At 39.7% G+C, this 25,633-nt stretch overlaps 1 protein-coding gene across 13 annotated transcripts in view; it reads right to left on the reverse strand.

Moving 5' to 3' along the window:
- Window positions 1-25,633, reverse strand: part of KMT2C (lysine methyltransferase 2C) — a 187,043-nt gene that overhangs the window by 22,884 nt on the left and 138,526 nt on the right. For 10 of the 13 annotated variants that reach the window (XM_052692586.1, XM_052692582.1, XM_052692585.1 and 7 more), the window contains 17 exons: window positions 23,545-23,675; window positions 21,852-22,038; window positions 17,215-17,319; window positions 16,780-16,827; window positions 15,482-15,619; window positions 15,296-15,328; window positions 15,093-15,212; window positions 12,625-12,763; window positions 12,166-12,380; window positions 11,975-12,048; window positions 9,291-9,473; window positions 6,767-8,647; window positions 5,526-5,851; window positions 2,890-4,703; window positions 1,731-1,842; window positions 1,372-1,450; window positions 1,191-1,254 (listed from right to left, as the gene is read on the reverse strand). In XM_052692586.1, the coding sequence (XP_052548546.1) occupies window positions 1,191-1,254; window positions 1,372-1,450; window positions 1,731-1,842; window positions 2,890-4,703; window positions 5,526-5,851; window positions 6,767-8,647; window positions 9,291-9,473; window positions 11,975-12,048; window positions 12,166-12,380; window positions 12,625-12,763; window positions 15,093-15,212; window positions 15,296-15,328; window positions 15,482-15,619; window positions 16,780-16,827; window positions 17,215-17,319; window positions 21,852-22,038; window positions 23,545-23,675 (5,649 nt within the window). The remainder of the gene's footprint in view (window positions 1-1,190; window positions 1,255-1,371; window positions 1,451-1,730; window positions 1,843-2,889; window positions 4,704-5,525; window positions 5,852-6,766; window positions 8,648-9,290; window positions 9,474-11,974; window positions 12,049-12,165; window positions 12,381-12,624; window positions 12,764-15,092; window positions 15,213-15,295; window positions 15,329-15,481; window positions 15,620-16,779; window positions 16,828-17,214; window positions 17,320-21,851; window positions 22,039-23,544; window positions 23,676-25,633) is intronic. The other 3 variants (XM_052692587.1, XM_052692578.1, XM_052692581.1) reach the window with 2 other exon arrangements.

Raw genomic sequence — 25,633 nt, forward strand, 5'->3', positions numbered from 1 at the left:
TGAACCTAACAGCTCAACTGAATCGATTCACAGAGCTATCTACAGCCTCAAGGGGCACTAATTCTTTCAGTGATATATTCTGTGAAACTAATCATGTAACCCAGAGGGACAGCTGAGTGGAAATGATGGAGAGTAACTGCAGATGGAAAGTACTGAAATATTAACAAGGTCCAGGTAAGAATAACTACTGCTGAAATGAAGAACAGATTTTCTCAACTGCTCAGAACCACCACCCCCCAACCTGAGCCAGGCTACTGCCAGGTGCCATTTAAAATCTCACCAGAAATTAATACAGAAAAGATCACTAAAGCTCATCATTGCACATTCAATACAGCTTCTGTTTCTGGAAAAGGTGAAGGTGTTTGCTTCTCTTTCTTATTCATAACTATCACGTAAAGCTTTTGTAGTAACACTTCTTTGTATGTGGTCCTCCTCTCCCAGCACACACTTTTTTTTAATTCCTGCTAATGATTCTCTTTCTCATCACAGAGAGACTAAGACTTACATCTGATCTAGGGCAAGCAGAGTAAGGAAAGCAACATACTAGAGCTATATATGTCTACTTTTGGCAACTATGGTTCCCAGCCAATCTTGCTTAATTAGTGCTTGGAAAGCTTTTATAGGTATTTTTAAATGACAATGATGCTGCAAAAATGTTTTTGCTTTTTAAATAAAAAATAACCCATCAGTACAGATTCTTGTTCTCACTGAGCTCTGAATACTAAACCTCAATAGAAGACCAGTTACCAGGGATGTCCCATCCCAGGAGACACCCAAGGTCAGGCTGGATGGGGCTTTCAGCACCTGATGGAGCTGTAGGTGTTCCTATGATCTACAGGGGAGTTGGATCAGATGGTCTTTAAGGGTCCCTTCCAACTCCAAAGATTCTATGATTCTATGACCTGATTTTTGAGGTAGCAGCCTGTCAGCAAAACACAATTACTACTCTCACACAAACACATCTAATACTAATTAACTGTTCCTCCTGGTTCCCCTTTTCATCATGGTGCTTCTCTGAGGACAGTTTTCTACAAAAAGAATATAATTTATCATGCATTCTTTCATGAACTGATACTGTAGTGATGAAATGATACAATTTTAAGAGGATTAGTTTTTTGAGAGAAATCAGTTTATGGATATTTTATTTAGAATAACATCATAAAACATTGAATGGGCTGATGTGTACTTACTGACAAAACCAGGACCAAAATTAGGAGGATTAGGTCTAGAAATCTGAGGTGTCAAACTTCCATCCTAGAAATTTCAGCAAAATAAACAAGATAAGGAAATTAAATAGTGATCCAATTAAAACAAAATCTAGTTATCATTATTTAAGATTTGTGTTGTAAACTCAGTATCAAGTTGTCCTACCTGTGTAATGGCCTGCTGCATGTGATTTTGGCCTTCGTTGGCCTGAGCCCCAGGCACCGGCTGACCCATGAAAGGAAACCTATTGATACACAGACACAAAATGAAACTGTAACTTTTAAAACTGGTGGGTATCTTAAGGAAGAGGGCATTCTGCTCTCCGCTGAGAAACATTTTATTTTGAAAGGTGATAGAGCATGGATTTAGAGCAAAAAAACCCTATTTTTATTACACTGAGAAAGAGCAATCTCACTGTGTCCAAATAGAGCTTACAAACACCTTTACTAAGCCATGTTTTCCACACCTCTATGATTTCCCTTCACATTTAGCAGCCCTGAAGATGGTATTCAAGCATTGCCTACCTGTTCATAACCATTGGTGGCATCCCCATGTTACTCTGAGCCATGACTTTATTGATCCCCTTGAGGGCTACCATTTTTGCTTTCATTATAGGATCAGTGATTGCATCAAAGTCTAGAAAAGAAAGACAGTACAAATGAATTACATAACCAAACATTGCAAGCTATTAATTGGAACTGACTCATTTATATCTCATTCATACATAAAACACCAGTGAAACAGCTGCATTACTATTTCAAATTACTTGTCCTCTTCATTTTGAATTTCAAGGCTAATATGTTGTTCCATATACCCCCTAAGGAAAGTTCATCCGGCTGTAACTGCTCTTGTTTTCAGCCATAACACACAAAGAAAAGCAGTCTGGGTTGAGAAGGGCTCTAGAATAAATTCGGCCTATGAGCCAAGAGATTAATAAATTCTATTTATAGTTTAAAGAATCATGAAGAGCAGTTGTTCCTCAGTTCAGTTGGTAAACTGACACACAAGCACAAACATACTAAGAAAACCTCTTCAGTCACTCTGTTGTTATTGGTAGAACTACAGGGAGAAAAGCACGTGGCACACGCCACATTCAGCATCTGAAAAGATCCATAAGCACGTAAACCATGCTCTCTCCTGCCAACTCTGTTAGTTGGCCCAGTAGAGCTGGACAAACAGGACTGACTGACAGTCCTCAGGGGGCAGTACAGAACTCTTGAGGTTGGAAGGGACCACCATCTAGGGTGGCTTGACTACATTCAGTGATCTCTTTGAGACAACCTGAACACTGAAGAAATAAAAAAAGCAGTAGAAAAACCATGAGCAGAAAATTGGGATACTGGATTTCAGAAGATCAGCTATTGCATTTCATCATCTAATTGTTTACAAAGGGCACACTTACTCCGTATCACATGTGAAGTTATAAGAGCTGGTGATGGATAAATTAGCATTAGCACAGTGTTACCCTGATCCTGGTAAACTCAGTATGAGCTCTGCAAAGTTCAGCACGTCACTACATTTTCATTTTCCAGACTTCCATTATACTTCCCACTCAGGCTGCTTTTCTGCTATGCCATCTTCACAATCCAAACATCCACCTGCTTCATTCAGCGCTATAATGTGTTTAAATATTTAATCCTGACTTTTTACATAACTAAGCAGAACAGACAGATCACCACATACCAATATTAGGGAAAAATGGCTCTGAACGTTGGCGAATCATGGCTTGCATCTGCCGCTGCTGCTGCTGCTCCTGCCTTTCCTGATCCAAAAGATCCTGCAGAAGAAGTGGCTGCTCCTCTAGCAGTAATGGTCTCTCTCGATTTTGTTGCTGAGCTAATGGCTGAGGGAGCATTATCTGTTGGGGACCAGATATGCCACTCGGGCCAGGACGGCTTGTTACAGCCACAGTTTGATTAGATGCCTGTCCTGTCCCAAAGTTATGATTAGCTGACTGACCCTGAATAAATCCTGGGTTTGGTGACCCTTGAGAAAAATTATGGTTTATTCGTGGAACCATGCTCAAATTGGAATTTAAAGTGTTTTCCAAGATCTGCCCACCAGGTGTCAGCAGTGTTTGAGGAATACCCGATGCATGGTTCAGTTGAGACGTTGGCAAAGACTGTGAGGGAGACGCTAGCGCCCTTGCCTCGGCGTTATCTGAGCTTTCATTAGCTAGCAAACTTGAGAGGACTGGAGTGGACCCAGAAATACTGCAGGAACTTACTGCTCCTTGAACAGGCACTGGAGCAGATCCCTGAGTGTCTGGACTAGGCACAGCTGTTTCTTGACTGGTAGTAGTTTTGTCAGGGAATTCTAGATTAGCAGGCTGCGCAGGAGCCTTTTCTCCATCTTTTAACTCTGTTTCAGTAGCCTGTTGAGTACTTGTTGATTCTGCATTTCCATCGTTTCTTTCATTTTCGTTCTTCTTTTCCTCATGAGTGTTTGGGGAAAGTATTTCTGTTTTAATTTCATTTTCTGTAGTAGATTTCTTTGGCGAGGACAGGGTCTCAGGATGAGCAACAGTTCTATCCCCTTGCTCCTCTTTTGTTTCTTCTGTCTTGCCCTGGATATCCAGCTTGACATCAATGGGGACACTAAGATCTAGTTCTTCATTAAACATTCCTTTCTTATCCCCCACATCAAGGTCTGGGTCTGTGTATGCAATTATATCAAATTCCCCAGATCTTAGAAGATCATCAAGGTGAGGATCATTGGTTTCCAAGTTATCTAAAGTGTCCAGCTCATCTCCTTTTCCATCCTCTGTGTCTAGATTCAAGTTTTCGAGATCTTCATCATCCAAATCTTTGACTTCAACCCCATCAAGGTCTTTCACATCCAAATCTTTTACAGCTGGATCATCAGGATCAAGTTTTTCTTCCAGACCATCACTTGACTGGTTGGGAATCTGCATATTTGCTGATTCATCACTTGGTGCAGATGTAGGCAAAGATGGTCCTGAGAAAGCATCAGCTACTGGTGGATTGCTTAGAGAACGTATTACAAGTGCGGGTGGGTTGTCAGGGTTGATTTGATCCTGCTGGGGTTGTGACATATGCTCCAATCCAGCAGGCATCTGCAACTGGTTAGGCATACCTTGAGAATTATGTCTCATTGGTTCTGCCTGTCTTGGGCCTGGAAATTCCTGCCTGGGAATAAACCCCGCGTGTCGCTGATGTTGCACTGCTGGATCCATTATGTTTGGTGCAGAAGGATTAAAAGGCAGCCTTGGTCTCCCATCAGGAGCCCTGTGACGCAACTCGATGAATGCCTGACCCAAAATATTGTGCTGCTGAACCTGAATTCCCTGTGGAGGAAAATGCTGAGGGATCCCCGATGCACTGTTGATTTGCGGATTGCTCACTGGCCGAGGCATATCAATAGACAGAGATCTTCTCAATTGTGGTGGAACTCCAGCACGTTGCATTGCCTGCTGAGGACTGAGAAAGCGTTCCTGGCCTGATGGTGGACCATGGCCACCTCCTGGAAACCCAAATCTAAAATAAAGTATAAAAGATAAATTACCTTTTCTTATTTTTCAGGACAGCATAGCCTGTCATACTTGACTACAGAACTATTCACCAAAATGCTTTACACGATACATTCATTAAAATATTTAAATAAGTATTTTGCTGATTATGTTTATATTTAAATGAGCTTTATGACTACAATAAAATAATTGCTTTAATTATGTTTAATAAACAACCTGTTTTAAATTCCAGTCATAATGGATAGAAAACTCTGTGATATTAAGATCTGAGCAAATAAACTATATATTAATTCAATGCAGTATGCTTAAAAAATAAAGTGCAGATTTACTGAAATAAATTCAAAATATTGAAAACATTTATTCCCAAGACTATAATATATGTCAATATTAGTATTCACTGTAAAAACGGCACAGACAAAAGTCAATATTGAATTATATATTCATTAGAAAGCCAAGCAGAAATATCACATTTATCTATTATTGAGACAGCAAAGCTCAAATCAGACCCTTCTTTTTTGGAAAGGTGCCCCACAACAATGGGTGACAGTATCACTCGTAATTTCCACAAGCACTGCAGTTTCTCCTTTTTTAATTTATCATAAATTCCCCATAAAAAACAGCGCAGAGCAGTGTTACTAATTACAAAATGCACATTCCAATGTTACAGATACTTAAAGCTTACTATACATAACCTCAGTAAAATCACCAGCTCCAGACCGTTCAGATGACTTTTTATCTCCAAAAAAACCCAAGCCCTGTATCCAATTATTTCTGTAGATTTAGAACAACCACTTTAATAGGCTTGGTTGTACAAGACTGAAGACCTTACCTAAGACCATGAGGTCTCATTCCCATGGTGCTCATATCTCCTGGAAATTGGGGTCTACTGAACTGCCCATCACCAGGAAATGGCCCACGTTGATCCTTTGAGTATACTGTGAACCTTGGCCCACCTGGAGGGACAACAGAGGATCTAATATTCCCAGGATACGGAGGAGGAGGGCGGTTAAAAATCTGATTTAAGTTGTCTTGCTGCCAGTGCTGGAGAGGAGTTGCATGGGGAGGAGCTGCTGGATCCTGTAAAGCTTTTTCCTGACGAACTGCATTCTTCTTCTGCTGTTGTTGTTGTAGAATAATTTCACGTAATTTCTGTCGCTGTTCAAAAAAAAAAAACCAAAAATCATTGTGCTGGACGTATTTTGAAGTGTTATACTCTGCTGCTTTAAGCTTTTGGGATGAAAGAAGTTCTTCAGTCATTACAGGGAAACATTATACTGCCATAATCATAGCAGAATTTAGGACTGGGATTGCACAGTGCAAGATGATGGTAATATAATTGTATCTCCAGATCTCTTGTAATTAGCGTGAAGCTTCTTTGCCAGCTAACAGAAGCAACAAACTCTTCCCTCTATATTACCTTCTTTACTATAGAACTTGCTCTAACTTTGTGTGAGAAATACTGGTGATTTTTTCTGCTAAATCTATTTCCTATTGCCCCTTCCAAATAGAAGACCAAGCAGCCTCCTACACGTTGAATGTAACTCTATGTCTCAGTAAGAGCTGCTTGCCGAACATTCATTGATAAAAGCCTGGAGCGACAGTTCCTGCAGAAGAGCAGTGACCAACAGCAGAAATAACCTCAGCATGTTTGCTAGCCATCTGAAAAGTCTGATGTCTACTCTAAGATCACTGCCTACACCCTCCTCAATCTGTGAACAAGTCACCGACGATCAGTTCTACAACTCCTGTATTACAGGATTAATTGCCTATATAGAATAAATTATCCTTTCAAGGTGCTGCATTCTCATATTGTAGATAAAATCTTCAATGGCTTTGGCAATGGCTTCACTTCTTTTTTGGATTTTGTCCAAACTTCTTAAAAATTACCGATGTTTTTATATTTCACATTTGCATTATCCAGAGAACTGAATGAACATAGAAAGTGAACAGAGAATTCTACATTACACACCTACGTTTAATGTCAAGCCAACCCTTCAAATATTTCACAAGAATGGGGGGAAATATCACTTCTGAACGTTGGATGCCATTAATATTAAGTATTACACTCACCTGTCGCAATTTCTCAGTGTCTGCTTGAGACATATTCATGGTATTCTGTGTATCCGTTACTCCTGTAGTGGGTGCTGGGCCAGGACCTTGTGAAACTTTGGGGAACTGCTGTCCTTGAGAACTCATTGGAGAATTTGCAGATGCACTGAAGTTGCCCTCAGCTCCAGGCCGTGACTGTTCAGCAGCATCGTGGGCTAATTGACCAGTTCCAAAAGATTCTGGCTGAGGTCTTGGAGTCATCGGTGGTTGATCATAAAGATCGCGTGCTGGAGCAGAAGGACCATGGTTAAATGAATCTGTTATTGCAGGTCCTGCTGATCTGGGAGTTTGAGAACACGGGTCTGATGGCCTGACAAAAGTGCCCTGCAGCCTGTTCTGTGATGTCTGCAGGAAAGGATCTCTATTTAGTATTAGACCTGGTCTTGTCATTGCAGGTCTGTTAAAACTCTCCGGTATTCCTGGTCTTGGAGTTGCTGGTTGCTGAGAATAAGGATCGTTCAGAACTGGCCTTGGTGTTCCAGGAGGTTGAGCGTATGGGTCAGAATGTCTCTGATTTGTTGGGGACTGAGCAAACAAATCCGCTGGCTGTGCAGGTCTTGGTGTGGGTGGTTGCTGCATATACGGGTCAACTGTGGCAGGCCGAGGAGTTCCTGGAGGTTGGGCGTAAGGATCAGCAACTGGCCGAGGAGTACCTGGAGGCTGGGAGTAAGGGTCCTGAGAAGCTGGCCTTGAAATGGGTCCAGACTGAGGGAAAGACTCACTCTGCTGCCGCACGATCCGGGGTGGATGGGCAAAAGATTCCTTTATTGCTGGATGGGGAGTAAGAGGAGGCTGGCTGTATGGATCGTTAGACTGATTATGGGAAAAGGTATCCACTGGCCGTGGTGTCAGCGCAGGCCTTTCATACGGATCAACAGCAACGCGCCGTGGTGTAGCTGGCATTGATGCATAGGGATCTTGTGGGGACTGAGGTGGGCGCATGGGAGTTTTAAAGTGTCCAGGGCTCCCATCAACAGGAGTAGGAGTAGGAGTCAATGGTGGCCGTGCATATGCATCAGCAGAAGTTACTCTCTGTCTCTGAAACGTATCAGTTCTAGGAGCTGGCTTAGTGAACGGATCACTGCTTCCAGCTGCTAAAGGAACTTTCCCTGACTGATCCATAACCATGGGTGACCTGGGGACCCCCAGTGGTTTGGAGAACTGATCTGAGGTCATAACAGGCCTGGGTGTATCTGGTGGCTTTGCATAGGGATCGCTGCTACTTGGAGATGAAGAACACGAATCCCTGACTGGTGAAGGCCTGCTTCCTGATGGTTCAGTTACCTGAGCAGGCCTGGATACAGATGACTGCGGTGTGCAGGTATCCAACGGTGCGATGCTACCTCTTCTAACAAAGTTCTGATTACTGGGGGCTGGTCTAGGTGTTCCTACCATTTTAGCATATGGATCCATTGGGGAAGGTGGTCTTGTGTTTGCGGAACCTGGAGAAAACATCTGTTGGGATGATGTTTGAGGAGTCTGAGACTGAGACAGCGAATCATGTACCGGGATTCGGGTTGGAGTAGGGGGTGGTGCTTGTGGTTTGAGGAACACATCATCAGATGATGCTGAAGTAGGTGTAGCAGGTAGCTGCTGCTTTGCAAATAGATCCTTATGGAATGTTTGCTGTGCAGGAGACATGCTGCCACTGCCAGCCTGAGGTGTTAGGGGGCTCTGGATCCCACTGCTGGGTGTGTCTGAGCCAGACTGGCTCAGAAGCTGTTGTGAACCAAACTGCTGCTGTTGCTGCTGCTGCTGCTGTTGCTGCTGCTCATTTTTCACTTGTTCAAGCTTCTGTGTGGCTTCTATTTTGGCTTGCTGCTTACTTTTTTGACGCATTTGCTGTTTAAAAATCATAAAGAAAAAGGTTGTCCTTTTACACCCATATATATATATAAACAAAATCTTTGATGAGTAAAATGAATCAGGAATTAAAACTTCTGGATACACTAAAGATCAATTATGAATAATTGTAAATTGTAAATGCAAGAGAGCAGAGAGCATAGCTATTTGTCAAGTTCAAATACCTTGACAAGCACCTTGATTGCCTGGGAAGAAAATTTCCCAGGTTGCCTAAAGAGCAGCACGGCTTTCCAACCTTATGCTCCAAAGATGAGTACCAACAGATGCAGCACTGACGGAGGTAAATGGGTTCCAAGAGACAAGCAGTCTAACTTGAAGCAGCAAGCTGCACAAGTTACTGCTATACAGGGTATATAAAAACAAACCACTGCACCAGCTAGCCATACAAAGGAAGAATAACCTATCTCCACAGTAGGTTAAGATTTAAGAGTCAAAGCTTTTCAACAAAATTTTCCAGCATTTACAGGCAGCTTCCTTTCTGATAACACCAATTTTCTTCCACAACACCTGAATTTATACTCTTCTACAAAGAAAGATTGAAATTGATTTTATTAAAACAAGATTCCAACAATGCAATAAAAGGCAGGAAGAAAAATGACAAAAAGCCATAAATGCAACACACCTGTCTGAATTTCCACTCCTGCTCATGTTCTGATTCCCTCTGTTTTAATGGATCTTTAAAGAGGTCGGAGTCAATACGTGAGCTGGGATCAATGCTATCCTGTTGCTGTTGCCTTTTCATGGAGTCATTTGACATCTGTACTTTATTGATGCGCAAAGCAGCTCTATTATCTCTGGCTTTTTGCTGAAGAAAGAGAAAAAAGACATGTAGTTAGTCTCATTTTCTTTTGCTAACTGTGAAAACTGCATCTGTTATTCCTACAAAATTTCCTAAAATGAAATTACTTGTAAAACATTTCTGTTTTGTTTTTCAAACACGCACGGGCTTGTGAAAACTACCTTATTATTATTATTACAACAAACCCCAAACCGAAAATACTTCATTATCTTTAGAAATCTTACATTTAAACTAACACACAAAGAGAGAACTAAGGAGTTGTCAGCAGTAGAGGTTTTCTATGAGTCTCTGTTCAGGTACTGTGCTGTGCCAAAAAAGCATGAATCTCACCAATATACCTTTCAAATTGCACACTGTGGTGGTCTGAAACCCGAAGATGTGAGTACAGCAGATGATGTTTGGATCAATAAAGACCAATAATGTGAAGAACTTCAATGACAAGAAAAATATAGCCTACTCCATTAAACAGACTCTATAGATCTCAATCTGTGTTAAGCCAGTAGTATAAACATAGGATATGGGCTTGTGCATCAGGAAAAATGGGATGAAAGAACAGCAATTCCTCTTCAATGAGGCATTTCACAGCTATCCTGACACTTTAAAACATCTAATGGAAATTTCAAAGGGTCTGTTTTACCACCAATATAGGATGTGACTCCTTTGCTGAATCAAATCCTCATATCTTTTCTACCTTTTTTACCTTTTTTTTTTTTTTTTTTTGCAGTTTGCAAGTGGTGACTGCCTGGTAGAAAAAGCTTAAACTCTTCCCTCCAACAAGAAACGAGGTGCGGTAACACAGATGAGAGCAACAGGGCAGCAGTAATATTCCTGCCATCTCCTCTCTAAGTGTCAAGATTATGCAAGTAAGGAAAGTAAAAAGCCTACGGTGAAAATGTAACAACACATTTCTTAGTTTTATTTCTAAGGTAGCCTTCATCCCTTCTCAGCTGAAGGTTCCTCAGTTCAGGCACTCAAGCAGCTTCTTGTGTGCACAATGCTACGTACACTAGAAACAGCTGCAATGTAAGAGTGCATGAACTGTAACATCTGTGAGGAAACAACTTCTTTGTACTATGCAAATACTCATGCACATGTCTGTGCAACTGAGTGTTCCCATTCTGCAGACAGAGAAGAAATAATTTTTGCATCTATTTCTTGGGTATCCATTAGGAGAATAGGACTGCATTTTTCCAGAGCAGTGAGGGAGGAGCCTTCAGTAATAGCAATAATAGTAAATTGATAAATGCCTGGATAAAAGCCTATCCTTTTAGGTCAACAGTTTCTGGTAAATGCTACATGGAAAGAATTTTCATGATTAAATACAAGAAATGATATAGAGGTCCAAAGTTGCTGAAGTTACAGGTCTGAATAAAAAGTAAAATAAAGACAGTAACTAAATGATACAGAGAGGGATTGTTTCAAGGGTTTCAGAAAGATCAAGACCCTTGGTCTGGGTATGCATTTCTCACACTGATTTTGCAGTAATAACTCATCCCCTAAAAGTTGTCAGCAAGTTTGGTTTTGTTTGTTTTTTAATTTGGACTGGAAGACATCATGTTGGTATTGCTAACCTGTGTGCCATCAACATACATACAGGGGGATCAGATTTGTTTATTAGAAAAAGACTGAACACATAATCCTGCAGAAGTTTACACAGTGAAAATGAGAACAATCATCCAGTTGCTGTTGTGATGAAAGAAAGAAAAGAACCAGGACAGGATGAAGATTAACAGCATATTAAAGGAAAGCACATTCACCAACAACGGTTGTCTAGGTCAAGAACAATGAAACTAATACAGGTTCTGAGGTTTGGATGAAAAGAGGCTTTAACAACAGGTATCAATAGGGTACAAGGGTCACCAATTCAGTGGCAGTTCTACAGAATCAAGAATCAGCATTCATGTACTCTAGGCAGCTGCTTCAAGTATCTGAAATTGCTTGGGCCAAATGTGAAGAAAGTGAATGGTTCTGGTGAGAACAGAGTTGCTTGTGCTCTCCACAACATGGAAGGTATCAAAAGAATTTCCATTCCAGACATAAGAGAGGGGAGCAGTAAGGCAAGAGGAGAGGAATAAAAGAAAACGAGCCAAGAAGAGATATGAAGCTCTGCTACCTCTGGAATTGGTAGTTCAACATGTGAACAACTTCAGCAACTCAAATGGGGCCAGAACACAAACACTAATGAAAGAGGAAGATAAAAGAGAGGAAGGTCACATAATAGTTTTTTATTATCCTTATGAAAAAACTGGTGAGGTCCTATGCAGAAGGAGACAAGGGCATGTAAGGCTTGACGCACAAATAAAATGTAGCAAAGAGGCAGTGAGAACAAACATTCTCATCTCATTTAATGCCTTTATCTTGCACAATACTACTGTAGTTTATTTTAAGGTTGAAAGGCAAGTGAACTTCCACTAACCCTAAACGTATTTAAAAAAACAAATTAAAATCCCACAAATGAAATACATTTTTGCTGAAAGCTTGTAAATGAAGGAGGTGGTTTTTCTTACCACATATGGAGCTCTCTCCTGAGAGCTTGCTTTCCTCCACAATTTTGCAATCTGCTTCACTCTTGTAGCCCAGTCTGCAATAGTAAAAAAAAATCTGTTAATATGAAAGGCATTAATAAGTTTATTTCATATTATTTCAACTAAAGATGTATAAATTTCCACATACTATTTAACTTTGCTAATTCACTCACCTGGGAATTCTTCCTTTAGATTGGGGAAGTTAATATTTGTATAGAGAACAGGTGCTACTGTCGCCATTTCACCCAATGCTTCTTCTTTTTCCCACTTAAGAGTGCTTCTTTGAGCATTGGACATTGTATCACCTTCACCTTCCAAAGGTGGAGCAGATGGCGCCCATGAGCTGTTTGGATCACTTACCATTGGATTGTATGCTGGATTCTTATCCCTGAGAGATCAAAAAGGAGTTTTATTTTGTAAATAGATTTCTCTCAATATACAAAAACAATTAGCACAGTACTTATTCTGCTTGCTATCTTACTACCCAGCAGACTGCAAGAACATAGTTTTTATAGTAGCTCTCAATAACCAATCAGTTGAACACTAACAGTATCACAGTACTAATAACACCACTATCATCCAAGCGAGAAATGCTAAGCAGTGGCTGTTTCTGACTTCCCATCTTAACATACCTGGTATCAGCATATGGCTGTTGTGTTATGGGAGAGAAAGTGCCCAGGCCACCTCCAGGAGTCAGAGCTGTATGAGGGAGATGAGGGTTAGGGCCAATCAGACCATTCATAAGTGGCACTCTTGGAAACGCACTCTCTCCTAGAATGACAATTTTAAATTATTATTTTGAAGTGTGGATACTTTTTAAAGTAGAAGACAGAATGTGTAGTGAAGAAGGCATGCCTCATCTAATGAAAACTAATTGCTTTCAAGTTTTATAGCATCACTAAATCAGTAAGGTTGGAGAGGACCTACAAGATCATCCAGTCCAACCATCCACCCATCACCAACAGTTCTCACTAAACCATATCCCTCAACACAACCTCTAAACATTCCTTGAACACCTCCAGGGTCAGTGACTTCACCACCTCCCCAGGCAGCCCATTCCAGTACTGACCTTACAGTTTTGGAAAGGTTTTGAAATCAATTTACTTTGGTTTGCTATAAGCTTGTGTTCTGTTCTACCAGATCACATCCCTGTGCAGATCTATTTCTGTCTGAAAAATTAAGGCTTTTTTAACAATGGGATTTCCAAAGCTATTGCTCTAGCCTGCACTGCAGTGCCATATCACACTTCATACTGATGTACATTCCTAAAGGCTAGTGGTCTGTATTTTTGTTGTTATACCCAGATACAGCTCTGCAACAAAGAAGAGAAAAATCCATGCTGCTGCCAAGCATCACACATGGATCAAGTTGCTTTCAGTCTTTACAGAGTTATGATTAACCACCTGAATTAAGCACTTCCTCTTCTGAGACAGCAGCATACCAAAGTAAGCTTCATTATCTATTAACTCTGGAATTTGTAACTGATAAAAAGATACACCTAGTCAAATGAACATCATCACTGTAATTAGATGTCCAGCCTAGCGATATGAGGGCAAATATTTTATTTATTTGATCAAAAAAATTAAGCAAACGTGGCATGAGCAGATTTATACCAGCAGATGGTCTTTGCAGATGTTCCTATACAGAATTAACACTGACCTGTGTGTCCCTGTCACTTAAATGAAATCATAACTGTGTTCTGAATATTTTCCTAAAGCACAACAGCAGATCAGAAATCTATATATTCACAGAGAATATATAAACACACTGAAACATTCTCCCATGCTGGAGGTCATTATCTTCTTATTTACAGGTGACAGAAACTACACAGAAAAGTTTAGTTGGGATGAAAGTAAATCATCAGATGGCATTTAAGAGAATATGCTATATCATAGCATGCTGTAACTGTGAAGACCTGGCAAGCAAGCAGGAGCCAGGCCTCTAATTCATGCAGGAGGCTGATAAGTCTTGATGAGAACGGAGTGTTAATTTTATTTGAAATTGCTGAGACTTGATACAAGCTTTCCCATTACTGAAGCATTTATCTCATAGAAACATGTGGATCATTACACAGTAACTGAGCAAGTTGTAAATCTAAAACTTCGTAACTGCAGCAATTCCCATAGGGAGAACCTAAACAATCCTACAGAGTTCAAATGCTGAAGTTATCTCCAAGTACCCAAACAACTAGGAAACTGGTACTGATACCTGCATTATCTTTTGCTTTAAATCACCTCATTATTTGCTTTAAACTGTCTCCTTTCCAATAATTTTTATAATCTTTCCTTTTTATGGAAATACAACCAACTAGGAAACCAGTCATTTTTCTTCTTATGATTAATTCCCAGGTGAAATCAATTTGCATACCACTTTTTGTAGTACCAGTATTGCAGAATGGGCACTCCTTACTTGAGCTCAAGGAAAGCCCACTAATGGTGATGTCTGATGAGAAAAGAGTGCATCTAATTATGCTCATACCTACCCCTAAAAACCTGCTCTACTGGTAGCAACAGCAAGTCAAATTAGTCTGCCTCATGCTTTCAATATAACAGTAGCAATATGCTGTATCAATTCATAATAATCTTAATAGTAAGAAAGAGGATAAATGATGTATTTCAAAACTTCTTAGCCTCCTCTTTATTATTTGGATAGGAATAGTTAGCATGCTAAACTGAATTCTTAAACAAAATTAAGGCTCCCTAAACGAAATTAAGAATTAGCAAATCACTGTCACACAGACTTTCTTATTACCCTTGAGGAGGTACTCAAAGGTAATGAAAGAGCAAATGCAGAAGAGAACACATGCTTTATTGCAGACAATTTCAAGAATATGAAAGTGCCAGCTTAAATAAAAGCTCCAACACATCACACAAATCTAAAATAACTGTAAGTATATTTAAGTTAGCAACATTTACCTGCACATGAATCACATGCTGCCTTTCAAGCAGTTTTAGAAAAATGTTCCATATATTATCAACATCAGCTTCCATGAGTTAAGAATAGCAGGAAGTAAGACATGCCCTACTTTCATGTCAGTATTTAACAGATGCACAACTCTCCCGACTAAGCTGCTGTTTTTAGAAGTAACAAATGAACATACCCTGACTGTGCAAAGACATTAGCTGTGGTGGAGGTGGAGGCTGTGGCAAAGGAGCTGTCTGTGTGGTTGCTGGACTTAGAACAGCTGTGAACAGGTCTTCGACATCTTTTCCTCCCAGCTCTGCAAAAACACTGTGCATGAGTTGGCTGGCATTGCTTATAAACTGCATCTTGTAGAAGACAACACAGATTGAGAGTACATACCTGGGATTTTGTACAATTTGCCAAGAATAGCACCTGTGCAAATTAAAAATATGGGATGAGTAATCATAAAACAATGCAATCAAATTAATTCTGCAAGCGAGAAGGTAGCAGTACGTGGGTAGCAATGTGAGTTCAACAACAGAAAGCATTTTCCAGAAGAGTAGATCAAGAACAACAAAAAGTTACCATCTGTGACCATTTTGTCTAGTTCTGGACTGAGGATTCCATCCAATTGCTCTTCACTCAGTGGCCGTGAAGTTGGGTTGACATTTGGCTGAGGCAGAGAAGAAGGATCATCAGAGATGGGACCAATGTCCAATCCAGCTAAGGAGGGAAGAATACAAAGTTAGACACAAATACCAAAATCTACTGATTGAGAATAAATTCTCTAGATGTGAGCTATCAACTAAATGAAGACTTCCTTAAAACTTGAAAGGAAAGGAAAAAGAAAACATTCATTAGAGAAAAGTAAACAAATACCCCCAGCTATACACTTCCAGTTTACTGTATTGTTTGAGGAATGTTGATTGAATGGAATGCAACTGGAAGAATGGGAAAACTGTGTTGAAATAAGACAACTGAGTTCAGGTACAGCATCTTCTGAAGCATACAGTTCTCAGTAAAAAGGTCATTGTAATCATTTTTCACATTCTAAAAACAATCACGCTAGCAGTCAATATGGTTTATTGTGTACCTCCAGTTTCACTCCCACACATTCTTATATATTACATTAAATTATCTACCGAAGTGTTCTTGAAGTGTGCTCAGTATCAAACTCTTCACAATAGTTTCCATTTCAAGAACAACTACTGAATATTGTAAGTTACAACTAGTGATTTGTTGATCCTGACAAAACATAACTTCCTATATAAATTTCACAGCATCCCTTACATGCCAATATAACTCTCAAAAGAGAAACATCTTTGAAAATAAAACTATACACTTCAGTATTTAAAATATATCTCTGTATTAAACACCAAATAAAAATAAATTTAAAATAATGAAACATGCCATTCGACTTATTGCCAAATTGTGTACTACGTAAACTGATGAATCATCATCCAGTAGAAAAAAAGATATCCAGTGGAAAAAAGATATCAATCTAACTATTCATGCTTTAATATAATCACATTGTTAAAATGCTTGTAATTTACTAAAGATACCACTATGATAAAAACAATACACTACTTCTGTAAGTAATATTATACAGCGACAGCAAGAAAACACATGGCTTTGTATCGTGAAAAACAAAACCTCAGGAAGGTTTCCAAATACTGGCAGCAAAATTTTATGCAGTACTTTACTAAATGCAGCGTGCAGAGGTCACATTAGACTCAAACAATACAGAAAGAGTGGAAAATGAAAGCATGAATTAGTGACACAGTAAAGGAATGCTAGTTTCTACACATGCAGTTCTTTCAGCTAAAGTCACTAGGAAAGGTGACTACTTCTAACCATGGATCATCCATTGTTTAGTTTCTTACCAAATGGGGAGGGTGAGTTCTCAACCTGGAAAGTGCATAAATCAAGACCTACAGGACCCAAACCAGATAAAATGGATGATTATAACATGAAAACAAAACAAAACAAAAGTAAAGAAAAAGCTTCATGCTGAAAAAGCTACGCAGGTATGACAGACAACAGCAGCTACTTTTATTCTCTCTTAAGCAGCAAAGCAAAGAGACAGGTAAAACAAAATGTTGAAGAGGCTGTATGGTTGTTTTGTTGGCTTTTTGTTTTCAGTTGGTTTTTTTTTTGGTAGAAGCCAACAAAATCATCTCAAACCAAGGTGTTTTTAAAATATGAAAACTGTATCTGAAATAACCTAGAGCATAATCCATAGGTATAAAACAACCACGTCCATAACATAGAGAAGAAAAAGAAAGCAAATACCAGAGAGACCTCATAAACCCACACACCTGAATGATCTCCAGATTTTACCAAATCATCAGAAAGGATTCCAAGAATGTCATCATCGGTATTTAAGACTTCAGAAAGGTCAGCTAAGGGGTCATCGGTGCTACCTGTAAGAGGAACAAAATAAAATCAACCAATTGTGGCAATTTCATGTTTAAATGTGACTGTGGTGATAAATGATAGCTTGTGCTCTAAATTCAAATATAGATTTACCAGGCTAAAAGAGCCCTTCTAGTGTGCCATGCTCTGCAGGCTGCCCTGAAGTGAGAAACAAGTCTCACTTGTTTGTACTGTAGCCATGTTCAGAAGCCTAAATTCTTCAGTATTTCTGAGTATAGTAAAATCGATAATGTGAATCAGTCATGTGGAAGGGAGACTGGATGGACTTAAGGGAAAAAAAGCACCACAAGATCAAATGAGAACTCAGTATTTAAGATACAAAAGCCTATGAAGGCAAAGAGTCAAAAAAAAGTGTTTTGTAAAGGAGACAGCTAACAGCAAGAGAACAGAGATCACAGAACCACAGAATGGCCTGGGTTGAAAAGGAACACAGGGATCATCTACTTTACATGCAGGGTCACCAACCAGCAGACCATGCTGCCCAGAGCCACATCCAGCCTGGTCTTGAATGCTTCCAGGGATGGGGCATCCACAGCCTCCTTGGGCAACCTGTTCCAGTGCCTCACCACCTCTGTGTGAAAAACTTCCTGCTAATATCTAACCTAAACCTTCCCTCTCAATTTAAAACCATTCCCCCTTGTCCTGTCACTATCAATCCATGTAAGCAGTCATTCCCTCTCCTGTTTATATGCTCCCTTCAAGTACTGGAAGGCCACAATGAGGTCTCCCCAGAGCCTTCTTTTCTCCAAGCTGATGTTAGTGATCTCCTCTGACCTGCTCCAAGAGCTCAGCATCTTTCTTGTACTGGAGTCGCCATGCCTGGACACAGTACTGTAGATGGGGCCTCACAAGAGCTGAGAGGAGGGGGACAATCACCTCCCTTTCCCTGCTGGCCAGCCCTTTTTTAATGCTGGCTCATGTCCAGCTTCTCATCCAACAGGACCCTTAAGTCCTTCTCCACATGGCTGCTGTGTTTGGTTCAACTTCATCACGCAGGCTGGTATCTAACACCAAGTGCACACAGTTAATATCTTCACTTGGCTAGTAGGCAGAGGACTGACTTTATCTGTCTTTTAACTGAATTCCTGTCTGAAGTCAAATAAATACTAAAGAGAAAAAAGCCTTTACGAAGGAAGCACCAAGACAGTATCAGTAGCCTTCAGTAGTTCTGGATGCTGTGGTGCTTTTCTCCACAGCTTGAAAACTGTTCCTAATAATTCAACTTCTAATCTGAATATAAATACACTACATAGCCAGAAAGGACTAAGGTGAAAAATGTAACTGAAGTGTTTACCATCCATTGTTACAGACTGACTGTGAATAAATTTAGGCTTTAAGTTAAAGGGCTTCTAACTATTCAGGCAATCAGATTCTGTAATGGCCTTCCAATGAGTTTAGTGGGTTGTAAAAAAGCTAACTGCTATCACAATGGAGCTGGTTAAGACTATAAAAATACTGAGGGCCAGTGATAGAGGAGGCTAGGCTCCATGATCCATAAGTTTCATACTATACATTTCATCTAAAACATTTTTTTTTCTTTTTTGCCAGTTTTAATTCAGCGAGTGCTAATTATCTTGGAAATAACTAAATCCCTTTAGTCAGCTGCTTCAGATCACAATCAATAGCTGGTTGACATCTGCTGCCAAATAAATAGCTCAATACTGCTCATTAATTTGACTCTTCAGAACTGAGATGTAAGCTAAGACAAGGCTAAAAGGAGAATAAGTTGCTTGTAATGTAGGATCTCTAACAGAGCGCTGTGCTACTGCTAATCTCATGATCCCAACTCCTCTGATGTATTTACTTTAAATGTTCAAAGAATAAAAATGCCTCTCCCAAGGCTGCAGCCACCCTAACGTGTTTAATCAAACACTACCTACCTAGTTACAAAATACCCCAGCAGCTCTGGAATCAGTTGTGCAGACCCTTCTCTTTCTGTCCAGGAAGAATTCCCTTAGCATTCCTTCTTATTTGCAGAACCTTCACAGAATACATCTTGCCAAGAGGTTATTTTATTTATTTATTTATTTTTTGATGAGACACAGCCAGGTAAAGAATCCCAAGAGTGACACAGGGAGTCCCCAGAGCACTCAGGATGTACAGATCATCATCTTTACCAGTGAGCCAGGCACTTTGGAGACCTGGTGCTCCCAGCAAGTAAGCCTCTGCACTCTGCTCCAGTGCTCTTTTAAATGAATTTAAGGCTTGGGACCATGTAAAATACACCACATTGGTGTGCCATTCGTGTTATGGGAGAGATTAGTCTTATAACTGAAGATACAAATTGCAGCCTCTTTACCAGACAAAAATCAGAGCTTCAAACACAGTAAACACTAATTAGTAAGGCAATGAAGACTCAACACTCTTCTGGCTGCCATCACTACTAGCCAAAGATTTGGCTACCCTTAATGAAGCTCTAGGAATAAATGGTCACAGAGTGTCATTGAAATACACTGTAAATTCATTAGGAAGCTGAACACATCACTGTTAACTCCCTCAGCCCTGTATACATGCTGAAAAGCAAAGCAGATTCAGTAACTTCTTCAGATGTTTGAGAGCTCTTTGGAAGATGAACTTTTTCTAACCCTTACCTCTGGATTCAATCAATTAGAGTTTCCCAGAGAAGAACAACTTCCTTGTGGGTAAGATCTATCCAGTTAAGCATGGACTCTCACCGAGTTAGCAATCATTGTGACAAAAAGCACTGCAGGAAAATAACACAGCAACAACATGCTCCTACCACCTCCTGGTGCAGTGAACAAAGCAGGTCTGTGTCAAACTGATGAAAATAGCACAGGTGCTCTTTTGCTGCTCTCACCACCAGTTCCTCTGCAATGCTAGCCAGAAGGGACAATGTGACAGTTGCTAGCTCAACAATTAGCAAATTTATGAGGGTCTCCATCACTCTAATTGCATCTGGCTCTTCCAGACACGTGGATCCTGTTGTGGAAATGACTGTCTTCCACAGCAGAAGAGTTAAGAAAAATTGCATTGGAGCAGATCAAAATTGGCAGATGACTTCACCCACTGGCTCTCCAACTGCAACAAACAGCTTTGTCTGGACACAGTTTTGGCCTGAATTCCTAACACTGGAGATATCACTGCTGAGAACATTCCTATGGCCAGAAAATACTGTCCTTTGAGCCTCTCATATAAAATGGGAAAGACAGTAGGTTACCAACTTCAATGGTTGCTAGTAATTTATTTATTTTCTAATAACCACATCCTTATAATTTATTTCTATATAAAAATAAGATGAAATTATGAAGTTTTACAACTTTGTTTATTCAAAGAACATGTTTTAAAAAATTCTCCCTTTTTAATCTCCCTTTTCTTGGAAAAATAGAACATTACGTAAGTATCAAGTTTGTACAATTCTGACGCTTCATACTATCATACTACACGAACATTAATGACTTCAATCATGCAGTTTGATATGCTGACAAAGACCTCTGAATCTGTGTTCCTTCAAAGTATGCCGAGGTGAAAAAATGTCCATGTAAATACATTTTCTTGCAGAGTTGGAACCAATGAAATAAAGACTTTGAAATACTTCTTTTTCAGTGGTTTCCCCTTAAGGAGAATGTAACCTTTGTATTCTCTATTACTCACAATTTCCAGTGTATAACAATCAATGCTGAATTATAATACAGCCTTTTGCTTTTCATTTAGCAGGCTTTCGCTGTGTAACAATCTCAAATAAACGATCTCTCTGCAAAACACTGCTGGGTGTTGGAAACTTTAGATGGAAAAAGATGCGAGGATAAACTGAAGTGTGACAAATTAACCCATGTAAAGAAGAACCAGTAGCAGTTAAAAAAAAATACAGAATGGTAAGACACCTCTAGCACAGAGCATATACTACAAGCCATTGAGATAAAAAAGCATGTGGAGAAAACAGTAAAGTTTTTAATTGTTCCTTTCCATGACACTGTCCTTTCAGCAGTACTTGTAACCCTCTGGCTATCTGCAGATCTCTTAATAAAATCTCCAGCAAAGTTTTGCAAGAGAAAGCAAAACCAAAAGATTACCCAGGGGCTATAAACTGTACCTTGAAAGGGTTCTTGTGTTCAGAAAGGACAGGAGGAAGAGAGGAGACTGGCAGCCTAAAAGAATCTAACACTTTAAATAAGACGAAAGGTGGATGATACTTACCTGACTAATCATCAGTACACTTCTAAAAATGCTTTTTTAATTAGAGTATTTTTGTATTCTCTTATAATGCATTTGTACATGTATTCTTGGATGGAGTTCATTTTCATGAATTTTACAGATGTGAATGTTACTGTCAAACACTTTCAGATTTGTATCAAGTTCCGATTATTCCCTCCACTGCTCCTTTTGGCACAAGCAATGTCCTGGAGCTGGGTACAACTCATTATAAATGTTACTTTGCAAGGACAGTTAACATACGGAATGCTAAAAAGATGACAGTTGCACTTTGAAAGAAAATCATGGACAAGTTCAAGCTGTAACAAAAACAAACTAGCAGATTATCACTAACTACAGCTTTTTGTACCTTGATGTCCCAGTTTCGCCTGAGCTGGAGTGGAGGTTGAGCTAAGAAGAGGGTCAGATGAAGGATCCAGGAAACTGGTAGCCAAATTTGCTTTACATGAGACTGGAAGTGATTCTTCAGGTAAATTATCAAGGCTCATCTTGTTTTGTCTACTGGTATCTAGTAGATCTTTGCCAAAGAAAGCTTCCTGCAAGGAGGACAAAATGATTCAAAACACTGTATCTATTGAAAACGTTACACAAACAGCAAAGTTAAAATGAAAACATCAATGATTTTGATCTGAGTTCCACACTCCATCCTGTATGGCAGTCCTTTTTCCATGCTATGAGGTGTGGATATGCTGCTTACCACTCACCTGAAGTCGCTACATAACTGCCTCAATTTCACACCTCAAATTATACAGCAAAACTTCCAAGCCCTCTTACATATGCATGGCACAGAAACTGTAACAATACAGTGTTACTACAAACATACAAAAATGTATGCAGCAATACATAATATATCTCAAAAAGGTTTTCATCACTTGGAGTATTTCTTCGGCAGAAAAACGACAGCTGAAGAATACCACCGAACAACTTGATCATGACTGAACAAAATGTTCACGACAAACCAGAACCAGAACAGTGAAAGGCTGGATTTCAACTAATACAACATCATCCAACCAGAGATGGAGGAACAAAACACTGAATCTTGTTAAATATATATTTCACGTTTGAAATACTGTGCAACAGCTACCACTCGCCTAAACCTGAGTGCATGGGTAATCTGACAATAATCAGTCTAGTAAATTTTCAAGAAATTTTTCTAGTAAATTTTTCAATCAGAATCAGAGAATGGCCTGGATTGGAAGGGACCTCAAGGATCATCAAACTCCAACCCCCTGCCACATGCAGGGCCACCAACCTCCACATTTAATACCAGACCAGGCTGCCCAGGGCCCCATCCAACCTGGCCTTGAACACCTCCAGGGACGGGGCATCCACAGCCTCTCTGCACAACCCATGACAGTGCTTCACCACTCTCATAGTAAAGAACTTTCTCCTGACATCCAACCTGAATCTTCCCTCCTTCAACTTAAAATAATTTCCCCTTGTCCTGCTGTTATCTATGCTTTCAAAGAGTTGACTCCCCTCCTGTTTATAGGATTCCTTCAGGTATTGCCTGAAGGCTGCCCCGCAGCCTTCTTTTCTCCATGCTGAACAAGCCCAGCTCCTTCAGCCTGTCTTCATAGGGGAGGTGCTCAGTCCCCTGATCGTCTTCATGGCTCTCCTCTGGACCCTCCCCAACAGCTCTCTGTCTTTCTTGTACTGAGGATTCCAAACCTGTACTGCAGATGGGGCCTCACAAGAGCAGAGTAGAGGGGGACAATCACCTCCCTGTCCCTGCTGGCCACCCCTCTTCTGATGGAGTCCAGGATACCATTTGCCTTCCAAGCTGCAAGAGCACACTGCTGGCTCATGTTAAGTTCTTCAACCATTTGGACTCCAAGGTCCTTTCTATGCAGGGCTACTCTCAAGGACTGCTCCTTTCAGTCTGTATATATGCCTGGGATTCTTCTGGCCCAAGTGCAAAACCATTTGAGTGAAAAATTGGTAGTTAGAAAAGAAATACAGTTTGAATGACCTATGACTCAACAAACACAAAGATCTTGTATGTAAATGTTTATACACACAAAACACAGCGAAAGTTTTACCTGCAAGTAGGCAGGAAAAGTTTCTTCAAGTTTATTCTTCTTCTTCCTGTAACGTTTTTTTATTTTCTCAGTACTTTCAGAAGCTGGGGTAGACTCCTCAACTGGAGTGTCAGGCAACTGCTCTGTCCAGCCTGAAAAAGTAACATTCAGGAACAAATAAATAAAGCACTCTGGGTCTTTCTCAAAAGGTAGAGTGGTAGCAAACCTTGCTATCAGTTTGAGGGCATTCAGTTATCTGAATTAATCTGAATATCTCTCTAGGTATCTTCTAAAGGTGACTTTCATCTTGACAGCTGTGAACCTGATCATCTGTCTGGGTTCAAGAAGTCAAAAACGTCATCTGTGACAGTAGCTACATCATGATCTTATCACACTTTATCACCTGTAGGTAAAGCTTCAATTTTTCTGTCTCTAACCCAACCTAAAAATGTGGTCATTTGAGAAAACTATAGGTACTATTCAACCAGCTTGAAAGAGGATTCTACTGAAGCAGCATCTCCAAAATCTACGCTGCTGAATTACGTGTTGATCACCTTCCTGCTTATAAACCAATCTTTCTCAAATTAGAAGTACAATCCACTTTTTAAAACCTGTACTGTGGCTTGTAGAAATAATGCACAGATGAAAAAAAAGGAATCCATAAAGAAGTCCTTCAATAAAAATTGCATGTTTATTCAGCTACCAAATACAAAGCTGCACTGCACTTTTTCCTAATGAACACAAAAGAACAGTGTGTTGATCAACCATTCAATGCTTTAATCCAACACATCAGTGAAAACACGAGGGGAAGAACTAAACTTTTTAAGTCCTCCACTTCTCCCTTGCAAAAGCTAATTACAAGGAGTTAATGATCCAGGGAAGTCAGTTTACAAAGTACTTCATGTAGTAAAATCTGCCACACTTTGTCCTGCAGTCATCTCTTGTACCATACACAGAGAACAGCCGGTAAACTGAGGCTCACCAACACTGTGATCTCTGTGTTGTTCAAGAGAGAGCTTTTGCAGCAAAAGGAAGCAGGACATGGCAAGAGTGCCCTTGCAAGGCTGATGAGGAAGCTCCCAGCAAGCCATGATGATTAAAAACATACAAAGATTTTCTGAGTTATTTTTTTCTTAACAAGCAATTGTGCCTGAGCAAGAAGCTTAACTGTTTAACTGAAGAATGTTGCTTTTGAACAACAAGCATTGTACTGTTACTGAGAACGTTTCTGAGAATGAATAATTAACTTTTCAACCTTTTTCACTTCTTTTTTTTTTTAACTCAAAGGAGAAAATACCCATGTATGAATTGAAACTTTTTGAAGCAAAATTTATCTGCAGTACCTAAAACAACTCAGCATATCATAGTTTTTACAAAGCAGGAAAACATATCTTTAACATTAATAGCGAAGAGAAAGCAAACTCTTTTTCTGAACTGGAAATCCAGCTACTACATTGGATTGCAATGATTTGCTGACTTCATAAAGTAGTTCTACAAAAGCAAATAAGGAAAAAAATCTATTAGGTTTTAATACTGACTACATACTGCAGTAAATACAGGTCTCCACCATGTTTCAAACTGAATAGCTCAGCAAACAGGAAGGAGTAACAGCAGAAACTGAAGGCCAGAGTCCTCTAAGATAGTGTCAGTCAATTTCCAGAAGCAGCTGCCTCTTTCTACTGATAATAACAAACAGACTGAACTAAATACATTCCACATCTCACCTCAATGATACCTAAATATCTATGCTACATAGTGCACAAAAACCCAGATGGATGAAATAATTAGTGTAATTACACATAGCAAGCACGAGAATAAGTCCTAGGAGCAACACCTGACTTCTTGTTTGATGCCCAATCCACTGAATATTAAAATATCAGAGGCACCAGAGTGGTTTCATGGTGAGAAAAGAGACCTAACTAAGTAGGAGTCTTCAGCCTGGAAAAGATGACAACTAAAGGGAGGGAAAGATGACACAGCTAGAGAATCTTAGAGTATTACAAATTAATACTGATTTTTTTAAACATAAAACTGTGAGATTATCTTACAAAACAACTCTCACATATCCAGTTTAAAATGAATGAAGGCAATTACTTCTTCATAGAACAAT

This window comes from Tympanuchus pallidicinctus, unplaced genomic scaffold (assembly GCF_026119805.1).
Source record: "Tympanuchus pallidicinctus isolate F22 unplaced genomic scaffold, pur_lepc_1.0 scaffold3, whole genome shotgun sequence".
Taxonomy (NCBI): Eukaryota; Metazoa; Chordata; class Aves; order Galliformes; family Phasianidae; genus Tympanuchus; species Tympanuchus pallidicinctus.